The sequence below is a fragment of the Diceros bicornis genome, chromosome 22 (genome assembly GCF_020826845.1).
Source record: "Diceros bicornis minor isolate mBicDic1 chromosome 22, mDicBic1.mat.cur, whole genome shotgun sequence".
NCBI classification, from domain to species: domain Eukaryota; kingdom Metazoa; phylum Chordata; class Mammalia; order Perissodactyla; family Rhinocerotidae; genus Diceros; species Diceros bicornis.
The window spans coordinates 57,423,927-57,449,464 of NC_080761.1; the positions used below are offsets into that span (position 1 = coordinate 57,423,927).

Here is a 25,538-nt window from a genome sequence, read left to right on the forward strand (position 1 = left end):
ACCTGTCCTGTCCTAGCCTTGAACGTGGGATCCATGGGCCAAAGGCGCCAGGGAAAGAGAAGAACGAATCTAATTAAAGGCATATCATAAACTCTACTTTTTACCTCACTGGTTAAAATCACCCAGGAAGACAAAACACAGACCACACACAGGTCACAGCATTACTTACAGGTCTTTGCCCTTACCATTGAGAAATGGAGGTTTTCACTGCAGAATTGCACCGACCGGTACTTAAGTATTAATAAAAGCATTACAGGCAATATACAAAGCAAGAATAGATGTGAAAGTATAAAATACACATGATTTAATTCTATTGAAAACAATTCTTTTAAGCTTAAAATGTTATGATAAATTCAAGTTGCTCATTAACAGTCAATGGCAAGCTTTACTATTCTGTGCTGTATAGTACACCTGGGACATTGACTGCCGTCTCCCTTCAGGTATTAGTCACTCACATAAAATTCTTTCTTTCTGTTTCTATGTATATCTGACGTTTACATGTGGTGAAAGGGGTAAAAAGGTCATTTAAAATCTTAAAGTAAAACTTTAGAAACTGTTTTCAGAAGCAGGTTTAACACATCACATTTTGCTCATGAGCACAAAATTTACAGTCAAAAGTTGCACATAAAGGGTTTATTTTAAATGTTTTAAGGATAGGATAGAGTTACATCATAATTATAAAAATTACTTACAGAATTAACAGATTTATATTGTTTATACTTCTAAATGCAGAGAACAGGGGACCGTCTACACACTGTATAAAATAAAATTAAAAACAAATTCAAGCTTGAGAGATGAGGTCATTTACCTAATTTTAAAATGCGAACACGAAGACCTCTGAACTAGACACATTCGTTCAAACTGCACTAATGATGGAAAATACAAAAAGTGCAGCATTTCCAAGGAACCACAGACATTTCGACCATCGATGTTTTGCTATAATAATTGTTCCTGTTTTGTCTTTGGAGAACTTTCTTTTTTTTTTTAAGACAATCAGCTTAAGAATGTTTTCAGGCACTACAATTTGTGACAATCAAAACAGTCTTCTAATGGGTCCACAGCGTTCAGAGAGTCAAGCCCAATGCACTTCGGGGTTTGGCACGTGAAACAACAACAGAAATGAAATCTGGTTTAGAAGTAACTGTGACTGTTGTAAGAATGCACAGTCCCTTCAAATGCTGCACAAGAGACACTGGAAAATCACCTTCGTGGGCACTACATTGCTTCACCAGTGCATTTATCCTACAACCACTAAAACAGCACAATAAGCAAATATACAGAAAACTGAAAACAAAAACAAAGAGAGAAAACAAAAAACCTAAATATCTTTAACATGCAGTTTAGTTAGTTACATTGGACATTCTACTAGAATAGAGCATGCAAAAGGATGGTCTCCTGGAAGGTTCTCCTCTGAAGGTTATGTGGCAGCCGGACATCACACACGCACACACGACACAATAATACTATAGCAGGTCATGAGGAAGGCCGTTACATTTTACACAGAGATTCATGTCTTGTGTTGTCACAAGTCCCATGATAATTTTGGAAATTGATGTTGGATTCCTAGAACAAGGAACCAACATTCAGATACCAGGAAAATGCAAGCAACGCATGCAGATCTGAAACATGAGCCTAAAACGAAGCCTGAAACACTTGGCTAGGGAGCAGAAGTAGTCACAGCATCATTAAGTGTGGTTTAAGCCACCAAAAGACAAAAGAATGGAAAAAAAATGGAAAAACAAAAAAAAACCCCTTCCCCTTCCTTCAGCCCTAAAGACAATAAATGGAATGACGATCAAAATAATAATATGAATAATAATCCCATGTCACATTCATCTAGAGTGGCAGATCATGTGGTATTAAAGTTGCTAAAGGTACTTGCAGGAAAACCACAATGCAAGTCATTAAGTAATGCTGGAAATGTGTCACCTGACCCAACCTCAGGATTGCCAAAGGACTCTGTTTTCAGCCCGAAGTCACTGTGCTGTGTGTGTGCAAGAAACGCGCTAGACACACTCCCCCTCTGGGCCGCACACATCTGCTTGGGCTCGGCCTTGAGGTTCACACGCAAGGACACTTACAAGAACCACCAGGAAAACGGGACAGATCTGCAGCAAGACTCTGTTCAAGCAGGGAGGAGAGTCTAAGACCTGGGGACTGGCTGCGTGGAGAAGCTCGCCCCTGGCTGCCCGTGGTGAGGCACTGTGCACATTGCAGAGAACGGGGTGCTGTATTTACACGGTGTGCAGGGTTACATCCAACACGACAAGGCACAGCCTTCCTGAAGGCGAAACCTGGCATCTCGCAAACCACGCAGAGCAAGGCCTTGACACTACAGAACCTCTAACATCAAGAACGGCCCTGACAGACGTGCCCGGCCCTGCGGGGTCTGACTGACAGCACATGCATTCAGCCTTATGCCCACATCTCAGTATGATCTCCAGAGACTGGTCTCACATACTGCCTTTCTCCTCGCTTTCAGACCACCAAGCTTACCCAAAACAAAGGGAGAGATGGCTGTTTCGCTGCTAAACCAACCACTTTGGCAGTTCCATTTCAGTTACAACCACCTTGGAGGTATAAACCACGAAAGGACATGGTGGCTAAGGGCTGCCAGCAGTCACACCCACAAGCTGGCACATGTGACGGCCCGGTCCACACTGGACCTGTGGCAGGTCCACTGAATGAACGCACCCACGTGGACAGCACACCTGAGCAAGAGCAGACCGCACCAGAGGCATCAGACCTCAGTTGCCACCTGCCTCGACTCTCTCTGTGGGGAAAAGCCTTCTGACCATTCATACATCAGTAATAATGCAATAAGAATAAAAGTGTCCCAGAGAACTTGTTAGAAGGCAACATGCCACTGAAACGGACATTTCTAATATAAACGCACCGTGCTCTTCCCGGAACTTACCACACACACACAGACCACTGGTGTTCTGCTGCCTTTAAATCTGTGTGTGAAACTCCAGATGACTGATGTGTGCAAATCATGGACCAAATGTGCTGTCCAGAACACACCTGCACTACACTGTGTGGACCAAGCACCTGGGCTTTCCAAAACAAGTATTTATGACAAAAAAAAAAAAAAAAAAAGTAAACAAAAAAATTTACAAAGCTTAGAATTAAAGGCAGCCTTTTACCCAGATTTCTAACTGTTTTGTAAAATTCTAAGGTGGGTCATTAACTGTTCACAAGTGATTCATGTTTCGACTTTTGGTTTAAAGCCTCCAGATTGAAAGGTGCTCTGAACTTCTGATTTTCAAACAAGCTGAACATCCCTATGTGCTTCCTGTGCCCAAATTTAATTTTAAATAAACAGCAGTAATATACTAATATGACTGACTTGGGTCAAGCACTCCTGTTAAACTGGAGAAAATTATTTAGCCCCTGTCCCAATCCACAAAGAAAGGACTGCCAATGACGTGTGTGTGTGTGTGCACGTGCACAGATCTATGTGTGTGTATATACATTACATATGTATACACACAGATATAGATAGGTAGGTAGATATAGATACATATATATCTCAAAAAAGGCAATAACAAAAATACCAAACTATGCTTGCATTGTGGCAGCAGACTAAGAAGAGAGTGTTAAGAGTGAAGGGGAAAATGGATAAGATCCATTACAGTTTTAAATGACTATGATACTAGCTTAACTTTGACCAAACTTGCCTGTAACTCCCCTCCAGACAGACAGACTTCCTTTAAGAGGAAGGAGTTCCGTACACAAAATGCTTTGTGGTCACATAAATCTGTACTATTCAGAACAAAACCAGTTCTGCTGGCAGAGATTGTGGGTTCGCAGGGACATTTAAGCTTTCATTAAACTGGAAAGCGATCGAGTCTTTATGTCTACAAATTATACATTTAATAGTTCCACAAATTTGGCAAAGTTCATGATGACATCTAGGATGTTTTCACCAAATCGTAGACATAAATATGGAAATCATCATCAAACTTGATGAAATAGACAGACGGTTTGGCTTCTACTTGGTGAATGACCATGCCAGTCCTCTTGGAGCCATCTTCTTTGGCATATTCCACTTGTTTGCCTACCAGGCTGTCCACAACTTCTCCTGGTTCCCTTTCTGCTGGAGGTGAATCATCTGTATTTAAAGGGAGGGGAAAAAAAAGAATTTAAAGTCAATTTTTAGATACACACCAACTCACATGTCTATTTTAATAATAACTAAACATGTTTTTAATATCCTGAATTCATCTTGATTATCTAGACCAAGAATCAGCAGACTCTTTCTTCAAGGGCCAGACAATAAGCTAGGCTCGAGGCCACGTGGTCTCTGCACCAGCTACTCAGCTCTGCCATCGTCACCTGAGAGCAGCCACAGATGATACATAAATGAATGGTGTGGCTGTGCGCCAACACAACTTCATTACAAAAACAATGTGCCCACCCCCAAGACCTGGACATGTACACGATTTTGAAAATCATGACCAGAAATTCTTTTGGCTCATGTTTAATTATAGCTGTAATTACCTGATGAGGTGAGGACTAAAAGAAGGAAAGGGCCAAGGAAAAAATCTAAATAATTATTTAACTTCTTAAAAATAAGTCTGAGTTACTTTGAAATAGGATTTCAAAGCAGACAACACTCACTGGGGTTACTGAGAACATGCTAGGCACTTACAATGTCTAAGCATTCCTAGTCTTACCTGTGAAGCCTTAAAGCTTCTTCCTCCTCAACTTCACCACATTACCCATCGTCTTCCTAACCCAGTTTCAACATCAAGAGACTTCCCGTGCTTTACACAACGGTGCCCAGTGAACTCCATCCCCAGCCCAATTACAACAGGATCTCCAAGGACGGCCAAGGCACCTGTCCTTTGTAAAAGGTCCCCAGGAACATCTGAGTGTTGGGAAGCACTGCCCGAGGACCCAGCAGGAAGCCCGACGTGCAGGATCACCCATCAAATGAGAGCAAACCAGCACCACCAGGGAAACAAAGCAGAAGAGCAGGGGGGACAGAGCCACGCAGCTGCAGTTCCATTCCAGAAACCCTGCGTGGGCCCTGAGACACGCAAGCTCTCTTCCACACAGGGGCAGAGGGCCCTCAGGGGGGCGACCGGACATCCCCGCCTGCAGAAGACAGCACACGTGCATGCCCCTCATCCTGGCACAAGGTTAGCAGGGCACCACTTTATTCCCACACGTATCCTGGTTTGGACCATAGCATGTATTTTATGTCAACGGCAGTTTGCCTCTCTGATTACAGTTAACTCTCACTGAATGACACAATCCAAAACCTGCTATCCTGATCTCTGGTACTAACAGTCACACACAACACAAATACAATGCCTGAGCACGGTGTTATCAGTTCTTTTAAGCAGGGAAGTGAAGAGGAAACCTAAGCTACACGCTCTTCTTCAAAAGCACTGTTCCCTCGAGCAGCAGCATCACACTGCACACTTTCATGGCGCGTCATGTTAACAAAGGTGTTCCAAATACCTGACAGCTGTACGTTTCACAGTAATGTGAGCAAAGAAGCAAGAGACACAGAGGCCATCGCAGAACCTGTCTATCAGAGCATCACCACTGTCTCTAGTGGCGGATACACTTCCATACCACTCACACAATACGTAGCAGTTTGGAGAAAGAAAGGAGTGAGAGGGAAAAAACACGGTTGGGAGAGGCGATGGGCAATGTGCAAATGACCTCACACTTTGTATGATCAAGTCAACAGTCCTTACTTTGATGGGATATTTCTCTACAGCAAAGCTGAAAATCAACTTCATACAGGTTACAGAAATGCTTTTGTGTGTGTGTGTGTGAGGAAGATCAGCCCTGAGCTAACATCTGATGCCAATCTTCCTCTTTTTTCTGAGGAAGACTGGCCCTGAGCTAACATCTGTGCCCATCTTCCTCCACTTTATATGGGATGCGCCACAGCATGGCTCGACAAGCAGTGCGTCGGTGCGTGCCCGGGATCTGAATCGGTGAACCCTGGGCCGCCGCAGCGGACCGCGTGCACTTAACAGCTTGCTCCACTGGGCCGGCCCCAGAGAAATGCTTTTAAGGAATGCCATCATGATAATTAAATTCCTGCCTATTATATAAATACTTTCCATTACACATTTATAACAAATGTACACAAACTTTAAAAAAATGTATCTAAGACGACAGGGCAAGACGAGCACACGAGCAGGTTCATAGACTGGCTTGTTCTCAAGAAGAACTAAAAAAAAAAAGGAATAGAGATGCTGTCACACTGCTTATATATTGAGTGTCTGTCAGGCACATCTGTCCAGGGCCAGGGATCCATGTGTTTGAGGAAAAGCTATGGAATAGTTTAAAAAAAGAACATGCTTACCCAAAAATGGAATTAAGAAAATAATCCGATTGACAACAGCATGAAAAAGAATAAAATACTTCGGAATAAATTTAACAAAAGAAATACAAAATTTACACTCTGAAAACTGTAAGACATTGTTGCTAGAAATAAAAAAAAACCCTCAATAAATGGAAAAACATCCCATGCTCATGAATCAAAAAGCTTACCACTGTCAAGATGGCAACACTCTCCAAACTGATCTAGAGATTCAACACAATCCCTATCAGAATCCCAAGCTGACTTCTTTGCAGAAATTGGCAGGCTGGTTCCAAAATTCATACAGAATTGCAAGGGATCCAGAACAGCCAAAACAATTGTGAAAAACAACAAAGTAGGAGGATTCACACCTCCTGACTTCACAACTTATCACAAAGCAATGTAATCAAGTGTGCCACCAGCATAACCACAGACATACAAATGGAACAGAACTGAAAGTTGAGAAATACACCCAGTCTATAGTCAACTGATTTTCTACAAGGGTGCCAAAACCACTCAACTGGCAAAAGAAGAGTCTTTCCATTTTTTAAAACTGTTTCTTTTTCCATTTTCTAAAACTGTTAAGACGCTTAGAAGAAAACAGGGTAAACCTTCAGGACCTTGCATTTGGCAATGGGTCATTAGATACGACACCAAAAGCACCAGCAACAAAAAACAGATAAACTGGACTTCATCAAAATTAACAACTTTTGTGCTTCCAAGAACACAATTCAGAAGGTGAAAAGACTACCCACAGAAGGGAGAAAATATCTCCAAATCACACATCTGACAGGAGACTTGTACCTAGATACTGACTCTGCCAACTCAATAACAGAAAGACAACCCAACTGAAAAATGGGCAAGGGACATGAATTGCCATTTCTCCAAGGTAGGTATACAGACACAGCCAGTAACAGACGAAAAGACACTCACCATCTTTCATCACCAAGGAAATGCAAACCAGAACCACATGAGATACCACTTCACAACCACTAGGACAGTGGGAATGAAAACGTCAGGTACAATGTGTGTCGTAAGGACATGGGGAGTCAGAACCCTCAGACGCTGCTGCTGAGCATCTGTAACGGTGCAGCCACTTTGGAAATCAGTCTGGCAGTCCCTAACTAAACAGAGTGACCCCTCTGACCCACTCCAGGGATACACCCAAAAGAACTGGACACACACATCCACGCAGAAACTCCTACACACGTTTACAGCAGCATCTTCATAACAACCAAAAGCCAGAGAACCACCCAATGGCCACCAACAGATGACTGAAAACACAAACACAGGCTCTCCACACAGCAGGGCTGTATGAAGTACCCACACGCACTGCAACACGAATGAGCCCCGAGTGAAAGGAGCTGGTGACAAAGGACCCCGTCCGTATCACACACTCCATTCCGATGAAAGTTCCAAGTCCAGAGCAGGGAAATCTATAAAGAAGGTAAATTATTCTTGGCAAAAGAGTGAAAAATCTCACATGACTAAAAGAATAACCACTTATTCCTAACAACTAAAATACAAAATGTATCTGCAAAATAATTAATCAAATATCTTGTTCTAAAATTCAAATTCCTTTTGAATTATCGAAAATTACAGTTGTCAATATACACTTACTGGAATCAGGCATAATGCGAAGGTCGCCTTCTTTATAATCGTCTAAGAGCTGGTACATGTACAAGACAGGATCCTTCTCATAGGTGATGTAAAACCACGTGTTCATTATAGGGGCACGAGCCAAGACCATTCCCCTCCACTCGTCTTTAGAGCCATCCTCGGTCTCAAACATGTGCTCCACCGCTTTGCCAATCATTGTGTCGGCCAGGTGTGCGTCACTGATTCGAGAGGTTGCTGGGGACAAAAAGACAAGCAATGGTTGACAAAGGGTTTCACTGAACTCATTTAAGGAGACAACCTGAGATGTCGTCCACACAGTAACACACTGTGGAGCATCAGAACCACCTGGTGGCTTTAAGAAAGAGAAGCACCAAACTTAACTGCTGGGCCCAGATCTGATTCCACAGGAACCATTTTCTCCCAAGTCAGTTATTGAGAGAACATGCTTTTTTTTCTTTTTCTTTTTCTGAACTCATCTGCTCTTAGTATTGTACCTAAATTAGCTTTTAACTGTTCAAGGTATAAAATGGGGGGGAGGAAGGGAGCAAAAGGGATGATTAGGCACATGTGTGTGGTGATGGACTATAATTAATTTTTGGGCAGTAAACATGATGTAATCTATACAGAAATCGAAATATAATGATATACACCTGAAATTTATATAATGTTATAAACCAATGTTATAACAATAAACAGAGGTATGAAGTGTTTTTTGCTATTGTTTATTGGTTATTTTAAATTTTGAGATAATTACACTTACAGAAGAGTTGCAAAAATAGTAGCGTTTCCATACACCCTTTACCACCTTCCCTCTGTATTAGCATCTTACACAACCACAGACCATTTATTAAAACTAAGAAATTAACCTACGCAAGGCAGAGGTGTGGACTCTGGCCCCTAAGGTCTGTTTTCCAGAGCAACCAGAGTGATCTTTGGGGCAGTTACACCAGATTGTGTTGTTCACCTGCTTAAAATACTCCAGTGCTCTCATTTCCTAATGTGAATACCAACTGCGGTCAAGATGGTGCTATCCAACTTTAACAGAAGGACACTCTTAACACATACGATGACTTTGTTTAAGTATGCAATAACTATCAAAAATTACATAGAATTCCCACTGTGCATGAAAACACGACACGAAAACAAAACAAAAACAAAATCCCACTAGTTTCTTCACACCAGAAGTTCTCAAACTTTTGATCTCAGGACTCTTACATTCTTAAAAATTCTGAGGACCTAAAAGAGCATTTGTTTATATACGGATAACTATTACTATCTACTATTTTAGAAATTATAAATGACACATCTAAAAATGTTTATTTAAAAATACCTACATAGGGCCGGCCCCATGGCTTAGCACTTAAGTGTGCGCGCTCCGCTACTGGCGGCCCGGGTTCAGATCCCGGGCGTGCACCGACGCACGGCTTCACCGGCCATGCTGAGGCAGCGTCCCACATACAGCAACTAGAAGGATGTACAACTATGACATACAATTATCTACTGGGGCTTTGGGGAAAAAAAAAAGGAGGAGGATTGGCAATAGATGTTAGCTCAGAGCCGGTCTTCCTCAGCAAAAAGAGGAGGATTAGCACGGACGTTAGCTCAGGGCTGATCTTCCTCACTAAATAAATAAACAAACAAACAAATAAACCTACATAAACAACGTATTTTTAATTAAAAAATAACTATATTTTCTAATGAAAATTTAGTAAGAAGAGTGCCATAATTTCACATTTTTGTATCTCTTAGTGTCTCGCTTTACAAAAGGACAGCTAGATTCTCATATCTGCTTCAGCATTCAGTCTGTTACATGTTGTTCTGGTTAATGTATAAAATCCAGCCTCACAAAGAGATGCTGTTGAAAAAGAGGAGTATTCTATTAGTCTTTTCAGATTATTTCAGATATTCTTCGATGACGCTACGTCAAAACTCAACAAGCGGTAGGTAGCTCCTTAATGGTTAACCGCAATGAAGAATCTGAAATTATTACCGATAAACTTGTTACACTTAAATTAAAACTCATTTGTATCCAGAATATATAAAGAACTCCTACAACTCAACAACAAAAAAAAATCAAATAATCCGATCAAAAAATGGGCAAAGGACTTGAATAGACGTTTCTGCAAAGATGACATACGAATGGCCAAAAAGCATATGAAAAGAGGCTGAACATCACTAATCATAAGAGAAATGCAAATCAAAACCAACAAAAAATGACAAGTGTTGGTGAGGATGTGGAGAAACTGGAACCCTTGTGCACTGTTGGTGGGATTGTACAATGTTACAAACACTACAGAAAATAGCATGTAGGTTCCTCAGAAAATAAACGTACCATATGATCCAGCAATTCCACTTCTGGGTATATATACCCAAAAGAATTGAAACAGGGTCCCAAAGAGTTATGTGCACACCCATGCTCACAGGAGCATTATTCACAAGAGCCAAAAGGTGGAAGCAACCCAAATGTCCATCCACAGACGAATGGATAAACAAAATGCGATACATGCAATGGAGTATCATTCAGCCTTAAAAAGGAAGGAAATCCTGTTACATGCTACAACATGGATGAATCTTGAGGACATTACTAAGAGAAAGAAGTCAGTCACAAAAAGAGAAATACTGTATGATTCCACTTATAAGGTATCTACTCAAATTTATAGAAACAGAAAGTAGAATATTGGGTACCAGGGGCTGGGGGGAGGGGGAAAAGGGGAGTTCTTTAATGGGGATAGAATTTCAGATTTGCAAGACGAAAAACTTCTGGAGATCTGTTTCACAGCAATGTGAACATACTTAACACTACTGAACTGTACACTTAAAAATGGTTCCGTAGTTAATTTTGTGTTGTGTGCTTTTTTTACCACAACAAAACAAAAATGCTGTCAGTCTTTGAACGGACCTTTCATCAGTACATGATTTCATAACATCATGCACTGTTCAGATAGAAAATATTGTATTTGCTGAGTTACGCAGATCTTCCGAGTAGTGGGAAACACTAGTGTGTAACTGGGAAAGGATTAGTGGAGAGGGCAAATTACATCTTGACGTTATTATGAAAATAACTGTGACCTCACAAAGCTCCTGGATGGGCTTCCAGGAACCTTGGGGTCCCGAGACCATACCTTGGGAAGCACTGCTCTGTGTCATCACACGCTTTCAGGCTGACTGACTGCCTTTCTTCTCCACCTTCAGGTGCAGGAAGACCAAACTGTGCCTGCAGCCTAATGTGCTGCCTGAAGCACGTCAGGAAAGGCTGTTGTCTTTCTACACAGAGCATACGGGAAGGCTAAACAGTTTCTCAGCCTACAGTATCATAAGGAATGTATAACTAGTTAAATTAGGCACGTGATATATTGCTGGTCTGCATAGGGGCCTCTGGATTTCTTTTTTTAAACTGCTTTGCTGTTTACAAAAGGAATCCACGTCTGCTGTTGGAAACTGAGATGCCCTGGAACTAGAAAGAAACACGTTAAGCTCTCAGTCCCATCACCAGAGATACTTACATATCTGGGGACATTTTAGTTTGGTCAAATCAGTTTGGTCAAATCATTTTTTTATCAAGATAAAACTATCTTTTTCTGTCCTATGATGACAAAAACCCTGACTAACACGGGTCATGCAGCAAAATGCAGTCCATTTCAAATGAACGCTTAGTCTTGCCCTAGAAGGGGTGGAGACTAAAATTCTGGGTCAGAAAAAGAATGCATGATCATTACTTACTACAAATAACTGATATAAGCGTTTGGATAATATTTTTAAGCCCTAAAGGACAGACTCTTCAATGTTAGTTTCTTATGTAGGAACAGACGATGTCAAGATCAAGAGGAAACAGGACGTGCCTCATGAGAAAGAACGAGGTGTCACTTGCACTCAGAACTGATAAAAACGTTAAAAATGCCAGATTTACTATTACACAATTAGTTACCTTTGGGAATAATAATAAAGACTTAAATTTGAAGAAAGACTTCTGTGAAAAAGGAACTGTGTTTATACAGGATGAATACAGACTGGGCATTTGATATCTAAAGGAAAGATGAGCAAAACACGTGCTGCTCTGACAAAGAATCAACCTGCCGGTGAGGCGCACGTGTCCCAGGAACACACGGCACAAAGGGGCGCAGAACTGGGGACGGGGTAAGCTTCCTCCCACGACCGTCTGATCCCAGAGACACCCCCCCCCCCGCTCAAGTGTGCTGAGGCTATGTTTGTTGACAACTCCAAAAGCCTGAACCAGGACTCAAGCGCCAGCAGCACCACTGTCACAGCAGGAGACCACTGCAGAGAAAAGACTCTGAAGACAGGCACGTTAATCTGGGTGCACCCTACTGATGTAAAAATAAAATCACATTCTATTTTATTCTCAAAAATAAAATCAGTCATTATTATTTAACTGACACCTTACACCTTAAGGCATTTAAGTCATGCAAGGCAAAACTGATTCACGTGACATTTACAAAAACAGCTACTCATTTCCACAAACAGTGTGCAAACTAACCCTGAGGAATGTATACTAAAGCTCACGTTTTGATTGCTTACATTTTGGCTGAAAGAACAATTACTATTCATGTAATAATATACAATGAAAAACACTTCACATAAAGATTCTAAAATTAATGCATAAGATTTTCATTAGCTATTATAATCTGATGAAATGAGCACATAAGATATCTGAGCTAATGAGAAATATTCTTACCCATCAGAGACCAGGTAAAAGTAAACAAAAGGTGAGAAATAACCATGTTAGAAATTATTAGACTGTAAACTTCTTGAGGAACAATTTTATACATCTTTCTATCCCTCACAGTTCCTTGAACTGTAGTTTTAGAACATCTGCTGATCAATTTCTGTGGTTTTAGGTGACTGATTTAAATGTATATAAGGACTGCTTCACTCCAATAAACATAAAAATAGAAGTACCAATAATGCAAAAGAATCATCAAAAAGCATCCATTTCAATAATCACTTTTAAAACAGCATATAACGCACAAACAGTAAAGAGGACTTACCAACTCTATCAGGGAGGACTTCGAGCGCAGACACTCTTTCATCTTTATTAAGTTCTAGTCCATAAACACAGTCAAATCCATCGTATTTTATAAGATACAAAGAAGGATTTACAGGCACCTGGTCCAGAACGGTTCCTTTCCACTGGGTGACAGGGCCATTCCCCTCTCTCCACCCATGCTGAATCCTGCAGCCTACGATGTTCCGCCGGGGCTGGGACACAGGTTTGCTCGGCCCCACACTGCTCCGATGTTTTCTGCATTCACATATATACACACGTAAGGTATCATCTCAAAAGTATGCACTCCTAGAAGCAACACACTACAGCTAGCTAGCATGCTTTCACCACAGATGACCCCGGGCCTGTGCTGGCTAAGGCTGCTACCCCGGGGTCGGGTGGCTCCGGGTGGCCATCTCCCAGTCCCACAGCCATGCAGGGGGGCTCACAGGTGGGGCCTTCTCTGTCACCGTGTGTGCACACGGTGTGTTGGCAACAGGAGTGTCTTGTGCACCCCAACTGTGGCCAGGCAGAAAAACATGACTCGTCAGGAGCAACTTAAGCTCCAACATTAAGCATCAGTTTTTCAGCTTCTGAGCTTCCCTTAATTCAGGCAACTCATCATTATCCAAGTTAACCAAAGAGGAGGGGTGACCACATGGAGCAATTACACATGCACATGGCTTTACAGAATATGAATTCATTTCTAATCAAAAAGAACACAACTATTTGATCTCACCCATTCTAACGCCCACATAATTCTGCCCCCACTGGCTTAAATAATAAGAATAAACTAGGCATTTAACTTTTCCTTAAACTGGAGTTCCGGCTGGCTTACATCCATGCATTATACCATCATTACTTCTCTCGAAAACATGTAATCTTAAACACTTAAATCTGTGGCAAATACTTAATATAATATTAAAAAGTACTATGGCAACACCAAACTACATTCTTTCCAGATTATTAACAACTGAACACTACATATAATGTTCACAAATAATACACCTGGCTCTCGATATCAGGACAGTATGTTCGTTTCCCCTAGAGATCCAAAGACAAGGCACAAGCCTTGGCTTGAATGCCAGCTGCAGGCCAAAGACACGCCGGCACACGGACGCTGCTAGACGCCAAAAACGAAGATTTAGAAATTCCCTTCCCACACGTTTAGGGGCATAAAGCTCTCATTCGGTACACCGTGAATAAAACTAGTGAACAACTGGCATAAACACAAATAAGCTTTTTAAAAAAACAATTTATTGTAGGCTAAAATATTTAAACTATAATTGTATATATTTTAAATAGACCAGCTTGGTAAATTCAGAGGGTTTGTGAAACAGAGAAAACACATTACAGCAAACTATTAGGGCTGCCTCTACAAGGCCTGGATTAGCTGAGGCAGGTCTTCCCCCCTAAGCAAGATGGGGCACACGGTCTAGAGCACACCCAGGAGGAAAACTTCTCCAGTCCGACTGGAGAAGGGTTCACCGTGAGGAGACAGAGCGCAAGCTCTGCAAACACCCAGCAAACTGCCTTCCAGGAAGTCAGGGCCTGCACTGCGAACAACAACAGCCTACCTGACAGGCGGGCGCAGGGAAAAGGAAAGATGAGGGCAGACGCCAACAGGGTAGGGCCCAAAGGAGGCTGGCCTCACAAGGTGTGATAAGAGAGACTGCACGGAGAGGCCTTATTTTAAGTCTGCCACAGGAAAACCGAGGAGCTTCGAGCTCTGCATCGAGGATAGCTGTCCTGGAACGGTCTCACCCTCTTCCTGTACAGGATCTCAGGAGAGGACCACAACAGAGGACGATATGTAACAATCACGACAACGCACGACGCACAGACAGGCAGTGCAGGCAGACCAAAACATTCGCCCCATAAGGTAGATGGAAACCACCACCTGACATTACGCAGAGGCCGTGGAAGAGGAGCTGACATCAGAACAGAAGAGCCAAGAACCAAGAGCTGCACAAGAGAAGACGTGAGAAAAACAGACTGTCAGGAAACAAGGAGGAATCTTAGAACTTGTCAGAAATGAAGACTAAACTAGAGGAACATGAGAAGAAATAGAGGAACCCGCCCTGGGGTATGAAAGGGAAATTGATGATAAAGAGACAGACGAGGCAAAAAATAAAGAATCAAGAGACGGTGACAGATATGAAATTCCAACTTCTATGTAACAGAATTACCCAAAAACTAAAATCAAAGAAACAGAAAAGAAGACTCAAATAATTCAAAAAAATTTCCTGAAATAAAAGACTTAAATGTACAAACGTACCCCTGGAAAAACTGACCCAGAACTACTGACACTAAGACATTCTAGTGAAACAAACGGACTTTAAAGAAAATAACAATTCTTGGGCATTCAGGCAAAAGAACCATACCATGTGTAAAAAAAAAGAAAATCGGAATGTGACAGTGACACTGTGTGTCACCAGACAACGGAGTGACAAACTTAAGGTTCTCAGGAAAGAAAATGTGAGCTAAGAGGTTTATAATCAGCCAAGAAATCTATACTGACCTCCAAGTAGAAGGCCACAGATAACACCGTGTGCGCATGTAAGAACTCGGGGAATACTGTTCTCACAGACGCTTCCTGAAGAAGGCACAGGACAGAGCTTCAGATAACCAAGGAACGCTGAGGAAAGTTTCAGCACGGGGCCAAGAGTAGGCCTTGAATATATCTACTGCAGGACACACAGGACTAGAACAGTACGTACCTGCTACCTGCTCTGACAGCAGCATCAACCCCACTCTGAAAAGGGGCCGGAGCGGATGAGTACAGCAGAAGATGCTCGCTGATCAAAAGGGTAACACTTGGAACAAGCTACCTTACACTGGATGCAGAGAGAAAGGAGAGAGCCGAGAGCTATTCAATACTGCCCTAAGTGAGGAACTAATCTACACCACGGGAAAATAAACACATAAATAAAAGACTCTGCAATGGAAAATGCAGCGGAGAGAATAAAGCTTACCACGGCACCATTGGGTCTGTAACTGGTAACTACTAACAACATTCCAACCCAAAGCAAGTGACCTCCCAGACCTGTCCATAATCCCCGGGAATGTGCACTACACCCGCCCGGCCCTCTGTGGGAAAACGGCTGGTGGAGGTGACTACATTTCCCCTTGAGAATACAGGCATCTTTTTAGCGTTACGTTTTTCTTCAAATAGACAATCAATTACCTATCTTCTTTTGATCTTTAGGCAAAAGTCCTTGTGATTCATCCTGTGTACAGGATCAGGCTTTCTTCTCAGCAAAGGCAAAGGCTGGTTCCCAAACCTCACTGAGGAAAGAATTCAGTCATATGCACCATTTGGTAATTACACAGACATTCCACTATTACTACCAAAATCATAAGCAAATACACTGTCTTCAGCAGTGTGACGGTTAATTTTAATGTTTCGACTTGGCTGGGCCACAGCACTCAGGTATTTAGTCAAACATTACATGTCTTCTGTGAAGGTATTTTTCTAGATAAAACTAACATGAAAATCGACAGACTGTCCTCCACAATGTAGGTGGGCCTCGTCCAATCTATTGAAGGTCCTTAGATAAAGGAAGAGGCAATTCTACCTTTGGACTCGAGCTATATACATACCATTGGTTCTGTTTCCCTGGAAAACACTGACTACGATCGTTAAAGGCTCTCCCCTAGATTCAGAAGCATGACACTTTTCTACTACCATGACGCTCAACAAAACCAACAGAAACCTAGCCAACGATGGCAGAAAAGGGGCCAGCGGCAGGCTCAGAGCAGTCACACATCCTGTCTACACACGTTAGTGGCGTTCCCTTGTAAGCTACAGCTGCTCCTGAGGAGGCAGACGCTGGATGCTCCCTGAGTCACCTTCAGAAGGCATGGTCCCCTCCAGTGGTCGTCCACAGGGCTCCCCTCCCTCTTCCGAGCATTACAAGGAACTTGAATCTGGCCGGGGCGGCCCTTTTCAAAGTGGCTCCTGTATGATTCAATTCTGAAGACACACGATCCTTCCTTCAGCATGGATTTTATTTTCTCACCTTCACTAAGGGAACTTTGTCACCTTGTGCTCTGGTGAATAACACGCCTGTCTCTTCTCAACATTTTGTTTTGCTCTTCTGTTTGCAACGCTGTTTTCACGTCCGCTCCTCCTCCTCCCTTTATCTGTACAGACAGGATGAGCGAGGTTTCTTTGCACCAAATAAAGCTTCTAAGGGAAACTACAGGTCTTGCTTCTAGTCTTACAGCAATTACCTCTAACATTCAAAATATCATATTTAAATGTACGTTTCTCTACTAAAATCTACAATTAATCAAAATCTATACTTTCCCTTCCCCAGCCCAACTAAAAGGACTAGCCCAAGACTGACAACTTTTTAGCCCAAGATTAAAACCTGACAAAAAATTCTTAGTAAAAGGAAAAATTGTAAAAAAAAAAAAAACAAACACCTCAGCACACAGTAACCCCATCTGGTCACTTTCACCACACTGCTGAAATTTAGGCTTTTGTTCCAAATTGTTATTTTTCATTTCGCTCCTACCTTAAGAATAATTTTTTTAAACACTGTCTTATTTAGAAATAAACAAGGATTTTTGTTGCTTTTTGCTTAGCATTTTCATATATTTTCTTCTCTTGTGTATTTGGCCTTTCTAGATACATCCCTGGTAAATCAGACGGAGTTCATAAATGCAAACTCTAAACTCGCGCAAGCCTCAAAATACTATTATTTTGTCCTCACCCCTGAATTAGCCAGGTATACAAGTCAGGTTCAAAACCCTTTTCCCATGGGAAAAAACTACTTTCACGGTCTTCTCTCCTCCAGTTACAGATATCAGATGCAGTTTGGTCCTTGTTCCTTGGAGGGTAACTTGCTTTTCTCTTCCAGTCGCTTTCAGAATTTCCTTTGTTCCAGGATTGTGAAACGTCTCCAGAACATGTGACATGTTTTTAATTATCCGTCACTAGGACTTGGTCAATTTAAGGAGAGCTATGCAAAATCACCTGCAGTATTTATTCCTGATTATTTTCCCCTCCATCCTCCTTTGAAACTCTTACTAGACGAATGAGCACTTCCAGATCTATCCCCCATGACTCAACTTCCTTCCCTCTCACACTGTTCATCTTCAAGAACTCCTCACCGCCATTTCTCTTGAATCAGGTAAAACAGAGGGACTTGAATTTCAGCCTATCTACTGAATATCTGATGTAGTATTTTTAATTTCTACAAACTGACTGTTTTCTTTATCTTATCTCGCAGGGTTTTTCCTCTGAATGAACCAAGAATACTGCTCCTTCCTTTCCTGACTCCTCCGTGAAGTCTTCGGGTCGGCCTCATCTGTGCTGGGTCTGAGTGCTGGTTCTCTTCAGTTTCCTGGCTCCTGGTTACCTCTCCTGTTCCATGCACGACTTTCTTTCGTGCTGTCAGTCTCCTCAGGGGCCTGATGCCTCTCGGTGTTCGTATTTTAGATGCAGGGCACAATCCCGTGCTCGCTGTACTGCAGTGTGTCTCCTCAGGCCATGGCGGGTCCCTGGCGTCTGAACAGTGACTAGTGCAGGGTCTGAGGAAGCAGCCGTGACCCAGGGAGCTGCAGCACAGCAGGAGTGAACGGCCGGCCGCCTCATCGGGGAGGCAAGGAGAGCGTCTGCCGCCCGGCAATGCAGCCGATGCCTCACCCGCAATGCCCGCAGCAGCTGCACCAGCCTTCGCGCCTCTGACCCACACAGATTCAAGGGGTCTGGCTCAATATTCACTTTTTGGAGGTCTTTCTGTTCAGCTCAAAGTAGCTGAGAGTTCCTCAGCTCAGATTAGTTTTTCTATAAATCTATTCCCATCTGCTTTGTATCTTCCAGAAATTTCTCAGTGTTCTGGTCTGCTGGTAGGATGACTTTTCTAAATCAATAGTAACAAAAACTGTAAAATTTGAGGAGCTGTTTTAATGCAAATTATGATGAGGTACTGTTTTCTGTCTGCTTTAGAAGACACAACCCTCCTACTGAACAATTTGGCAATCCATCATGCCAGTGATTCCATGTCTAGGAATTTATCAAAAGAAAATAACACACAAGCACCAAGACACAGCTACAGTGATGCTCTGAGCAGTGTTCATAACAGAGGAATGGAAACAGAAAACGCTCAACAACAGGTCCACTGATTCGATCGCTACTGGTATATCTGCATGATGAAATAACACACAGCTATTAGAATCACAGAGAAGAACATAAAGACACTTTAAAAACCCACTCATGTAGAAAATATGACCAAATGAAAAATTTTATACACACAACTATCCATACAGATATGTAGAAAAAAGACTTAAAATATACATTAAATTATTAACAGCCATAATCCCCGGATGATGGCATTAGTTGTCTTCCTGTGTTTACACTTGTGTTTTCAAAATTTTCACGACTTGAGCATTCCACTTTTACAGACAGATAAAACACAATTTTTAACTTAATTACTACTAAATTAAAGCACTGAATATCCTAAATTCTGAAAAACATTTATATATTTTAATGTTATCAATTCCAAATTTTATTTCTACTGCTTTTTTTTAGTCAAGGGTAATGCTACTTTTAGAATGTCATTTCCTTAGTTCTCTAAGAATTAAAGAGCTAATATACTATTTCTGCCTAATTTATTTAATAAACTCAATCTGACTGAAAAGGCGGAGGCAAAAAGATAGTTTCCTCCCAATGAATACTAAAGGCTAAAAATGAGTAATTAGAACAATATACTACTTTTTAAAATCATTAGTCAAGCTTCCCAATTACTGGGCCCTTAAGGCCCCAGCTGCTTGAATGCCCTTGCAGCCAAAGTTTACAAAGAAGACTGTTTAAAAATATTTTAAAATATATATTAAAATATTAAATATTATTTAATATTAAGAGAGTAGAAATATGTAAGTTGATGATAAATTGATTTAAGTTCTTCGAACTAGCATCTACACGAAGACAAGGTTTAGAACTTCTCTAAATAACAAGTAATACACTAAGAATATCTAATACTGGGGAAAACGTTGATAACTGCTGAAGATGGGTAACGGGCAGTCAGGATTTACTGCGTACTCCTCCATATTTGTGTCTATTATATTTTGTGTATATTTAAAAATTTCTATACTAGAAAAGTTAAAAATTACATACTAAACAAGTTTTTATATTTATTTTAATTTCTAATTGCTAATGTAGATTTAAAAAAATCCACAAGAAAAACTTTAATAAAAACTAAAGGCTTATTTACACAACTTGAAATAGTAGCTATGAGAGCTAGTAATAGGAACACGTCAGATTAGTAGAAAAAGGTACAGAATGAACAAACACCCTTTGGTCATCTCTAGACAGTTCAATATAAGAGCAGCATAAACAGAGATGTGAGATTAACAGCTTAAAGGAACTTTCTTGATTCAAAATGAGAGCTCTGTGAATATCGTGATTTTATCTATGTTCTCCACAGACACATGCATTTTCAACAGCTCTCAATCTCGGGTATTTTCTTGGGAAAGAATCTAACATGCTCTTAACTACCACATTCCAGGAAGTCAATAACCAAACGGCAACACTGCAGGCAAATACCAAGACGCTTCACCCAACCGAGGACGCTGGAGTCACAGCGGTGCAAACCAAAGGCCACGCGTGCCGGGATCCAAGCGATGATGGACACAGCAGAGAAACCGGAACTAAACGAGTCTAACAGCGTTCCTTGTCCTCATCTCCAGAAGCTTTTCTCGAAACACACGGTTCAAGGAGAAAAATAAAATGACTGAAGGTATCTGGCTTCCTTAGGGATGAAGGATCTCTGTCCCGATGGCTACCAACAGCTTTTCCTGTCTTCTGAAGGGGCGTCAACACTGACAAGGACACAGTCCAACCACTCTGCTCTAGTTGTGCGTCATTTCCACACACCCTGGCGGAGTTCTCTGAGGTGCCCAAGACATCACCTCTGACAACGGTTTAGGCCAGTGCTTCTCAAATCCGGCAGGCCTCACTCACCTGGAGATTGCCAAGCCCTGCCCCAGAGACTCCGAATGCACCGAGCAGGTCTGGAGAGGGACCAGGCTAGTTTCTAACAAGCTCCCAACACCGGCTGCTGCTGCTGGCCCGGGCACCACACCGCGGTAGCAATGATTTGGAACACTCATTTCTATGTACCTGTGTTCCCAAAAGGGTAAACTGAGCATGTCAGAGACATCCATGCACTTTGCTCAGTACTTTAAATAAGTTCTGCAAGTACCACTCTATTTTGTCATCAAGAAAAAAAACCCTGTGTGGGAAGCCCTTTCATCCTTCACCTAGACTCCCTTAATGCCTTAAAATGACCCCTATTCCTTGTCAGTAGTGAAATGTCTTGTTTTGGCAGCCAATATTTAGAGGCACTATACTTGTTAAATTTTCGACTATCACAATTCTACTATGAACCAGTAATGCCTGTCACACACTAGGTACTGTGTGGTGTGAATTAATTACTGACACTTTTTCCTTATTATCCTTAGTACTGTAATATAAAAGCAATGCCCCTTTTCTGCGTTCTAGCAGATCTCAGAAGAAAATACTGATTAAATCAAATTTATTGTCTTTCTGTGAGATGCATACTAGCAAGCAGAGAGAGACAAAAACACGTCTCTGGTACCTGTTGCTTAATCCAAGTCCTACAGCAGATACTGTCATTCTCAGTTTACAGTGAGGAGTAAGCACAGGAGGAGAAAAGGGTCCGTTGTCCACCCGGATCACTCTGGCTTCCTTCATTACTCTGTCTACACCGTGTGCCCCGAGAACACCGGAGAGGTCCACAGCTAACAGCCAGATGCCTCGAGGGTCTTCCTAGGTGCTAGTCACTGTCACTGTGTGAACAGCAGTTACTGCAAGCTGATGAAGAAGTATTACATGTTTTGACAAATTTAAAATTGTCAAGACCATGCTTCATCTAGACGGCTGCTCCAACAGTTATCTAATCTGTGTCTTTATGACTGAAATAACCCATTTTTCAGATATGAGACAACAAAACAGGCAGCTTGGGAAGTATGGCGTGGCTGCTGTGTGTTCTCGTCAGACGATCCTCTGTCTGTATCCTAGCCCGGTCACCTCTCAGCTGCATGACCTCAGACAAGGTACTTAACCTCTCTGTGCACAGAAGGGCTCAGGGTTCCCACCTGGCAGGGACACCACGAGGACTACACGGACCACACCAAGGACATGAGGAGGAGGAGGACGAGGACAGTCTTTGTCAGGCACAAGTATTTGTGTCATATGAAACGGAAGGAAAACACTCCCTGGAAATCCCAATAGTCAGTGTGTGAGCTCCTGCTCCATTTTCTAAAGATATGTTAGTGGGAAATATACCAACGCCGGGTCATGTCTTCCAACAGTGCCCTGAAATGGAAATCTATCCACTATTCAAATCAGAAAAAGAAAAAACACAGATTTACATCTGAAAACTGAAACACAGAACCACCCTGGCTAAATTCACCCGTGACACGCCCCCCATCTACACTTTCCCCTCAAGATGTTCTTTTTTTTTTCCCCCTGGAGACAAGAGCCTGTTTATTGGGCAGGTGGGTGGGCCAAACCCTCACTCCTTGAGGGAGAAGCGCCTCTTGTCCATCATCCTGCGCTCCAGATCGAGGCGCTTGAGGATCCGGGCAAGCACGCTGACCATCTGCTGGCTGCTCAGACCGTCTTCTTGGTCTAGAACTTCTTTAACAGGTCCTTGGTGGTCATGGGCTTCCACATCAGGTAGTGGTGCACGGCGTGGTCACCTGCACGTCCCCGCCGCTGGGGGTCAACTTCCCGGACCAACTGCAGTCCAGGGTCCAGCCTCCAGCGCTCGGCCATCAGCGTCTCTCTTGTCCGCTCGCCCTGCTCCAGCTTGCTGGCGGCCGCCTGCAGGGTGGAGGAGGCGGTGGCGCTCTCCATGCTGGGCATGCCAGGCCGGCTGCTGCCCGAGAGCTGCCTCCTGAGGGCTTCCGCTCCCTCTCGGGGGGCGTCATCTTCGCCACGAAGAGGGCTGAGGCGGCTCACTGTCACTGTCGCTCTCCTGTGAACTGTGCGACCATCGCTGCTGTCTCTCCTCCACTTCTCCTGAGGCGTGGGCACCTCCTCCTCCTCCTCGGGCGGCTTCTCCTCCTCGCTGCTCTGGCTCTGCTCGCCAATGGCCTTGGGGCCCTCCTCCTGCTGGGAGGCCTTGGGCTTGCCCTCCAGCTCGTCCTGGGAGCTGCTGGAGCCATCAGACACGTAGTCCACCTCGGGCCCTCGAGGTCCCCGCCGTCGCTGTGCTCCAAGGCCTCGTCATCTGATCCCTTCTTCTTTCTGCCTGCATTGCTGGGCGGTGCCTTCTTCTTGGCCTTGGGGGCTCTGCTGCCCTCCTCACCACTGGCCTCACTGTCCCAGACGACATCCCCAGGTCGTGGATGTGCAGCTCGCTGGTCTTCTTCCGGCTGTGCTTCTCTTCTCCTTGTCCTCCTCCTCCTCGTCGTCCTGGCCCTGGTCCTGGTCCTTGAGCCGCCGCTGCTGCATGATGCTGGTGGTTCAGGACGTTGTGCCGCCTCTCCCACTCCTCCTCGGCCTCCTCGGCAGTGAGCATGCGGTGCCGGGCCAGTGTGTGAAGTTGGACCAGTCATGCATAGGGAAGGCCTCGAGGGCCCCGTCGGGGCACTGGGTGAAGATGCGACAGGATGTGTTCTCTGCCACGCCTCCCTTCTTTTTGCCCTTGAACCTCCTGCCTGCTTTGCTGTTGACACGGAGCAGCAAGGGCTGGTCCTCTGGCCGCAACTCCTTGAGGATGACGTCGAATTTCTTCCTGCGAGCCTCCTCCCAAAGGCTGTGGTTGAACCCGCTGCCTGCGCCCGACTCAGGTATCTCCCCGTCTTGGTAAATCTTCTTGTTGCTCAGGTCACGCTCCAGCCAGGCCTGATTCCAAGAGGCGAGGTTGACTTTATGGGCTCACGGAAGGCCATGATATTGTCTTTTTTAGTTGTGTTTTTGGGAACTCAAACGACATACTCAGTGACATTCTGGCTGCCGGGGCCAAAGGCTGCCATGGTGATGGTCTGTGGTTCAGGTCCAGCCCGATCCAGGTCCTTCTGGCCTCCCCCGGGTTCCATTTCCCTCAGTCCTGGGGAAGCCACCCTCGTGGTGTCGGCTCTCTGGCCCCGATCAAGGAGCCCAAGCCCGAGATGCCGCCGATCTTGGGAAAATCAACCTGGAAGCCCAAGATGTACTTTCAACGCAGACACATTTCCCAACCTCCCTCCTGGAAGCCGGGAAAGGCTTATCCATCAGCTTATCCCCGAAACACAGAGTGGTCCGGCCTCCAGAAGGCACATACATTTGTTACTATTGACTTTAAAAACAAAAACAAGACCCAGACCCATGACGTTTCTGGGTGCAGCAGCCCTGCTCCAAGCACTGCAGACCTGATGCCCTGAACCCCCAGCACCCACAGGGACAGGGGCTGCTGCTCAGGACGACGGCTCTGCCGGCACTCGTCTCCTGGACGTTCCTGTCTCTCTCTCAAGCAAGTAGAGGTGTCTGCACTGGGGCTATTGCTCAGCCCCCTGGGCCAGCAGGGGAAGCACGAGGACGCGGCAGTGGCTGCACACGACGAGTCCCCAGTGCCCTACTCCCTGCAGCACCACAGTGGGGGCAGGCAAAGAATGAGGCTCCAGTTCTGCTTTTCTCTATTTGGTGTCCATAAACATTTCATTTGTAGAAAGGACTCTAGGCTGAAAGGCCAACACTGTGACTTCAGACATGACATGAGTAAGCTGAGCAACCAGGCAGACGAAGGAACGTGCGACAGCCCACAGCTGAGCCAGCAGGCTTCCCAGGCCACGGCCAGCTCCTAGGCAGAGGCCTCTCCGCCAGCCACCAGCCCTGCTCGCCCCTCCATAGGCTACTAATAACAGCCATCCTTTCAGAAACGTGGAAACGTTCATTTCAGTCTTTTCTTCCACTCCACCCATCTTCATACTTGCATTAAGATTAGAAAAAATAGGAAAACACAATTGCCAACTTTTCCTTTCATTTCCACTTCTGCCTTTTGCTATACAGTGACATGTTCAAGGCTTCCAGTCTGTGAATGGGACAGCACGCCTCTTAGTAATGCAGTAGATCAAGCTCTCCGCATCGCACGACATACAGGACAAGTACCTCCTTCAGCAAGTACACACATGAACTGCACACATTTAACAGGCAGATGTTTATTCTTTGTGCTTTAGGGGAAAAAGACAACTAGTCCACCAAAGCCACAAGTTAACGAACAACACTGCTCAGGAAGAGGAACATGACGTCTCCCTCACACAAACGCATTTAATAACAGGCCCCAGAGCCCAAACCCGTGCATGTCTAAAATCCAAAGTAAACGAACTTTAATCACAAATATCTGGAAATATGTAAAAACGGATAAAACAGAATGCACATTACATTCTCAAAGCCATTGATTTTAACCTAATTGGCAAAATCTACTTGGCATGACTGTTGTGGTCTTGCAAAGCTAACATAATTTGCTTTTATTCCCCATTGTATTTAAGTTTTTATCATTACCTAATATTTATGGCTTGTATTTCTGTTTTTATTGTTACCTTCTATTTGTGCCAAGAGATGGTTTC

The 25,538-nt window shown here is 43.5% G+C and overlaps 1 protein-coding gene and 1 pseudogene across 2 annotated transcripts in view; both read right to left on the reverse strand.

Annotated features, from left to right (window-relative positions):
* Window positions 1–618: 618 nt before the first annotated feature.
* SPIN1 (spindlin 1) overlaps window positions 619–25,538 on the reverse strand; it is a 71,666-nt gene continuing 46,746 nt past the window's right edge. For both annotated transcript variants that reach the window (XM_058566055.1, XM_058566056.1), the window contains exons 4-6: window positions 12,958–13,211; window positions 7,952–8,185; window positions 619–4,114 (exon numbers count right to left, since the gene is read on the reverse strand). In XM_058566055.1, the coding sequence (XP_058422038.1) occupies window positions 3,915–4,114; window positions 7,952–8,185; window positions 12,958–13,211 (688 nt within the window). In that variant the 3' untranslated portion in view covers window positions 619–3,914. The remainder of the gene's footprint in view (window positions 4,115–7,951; window positions 8,186–12,957; window positions 13,212–25,538) is intronic.
* Window positions 20,120–24,656, reverse strand: LOC131420208 (general transcription factor IIF subunit 1-like; annotated as a pseudogene).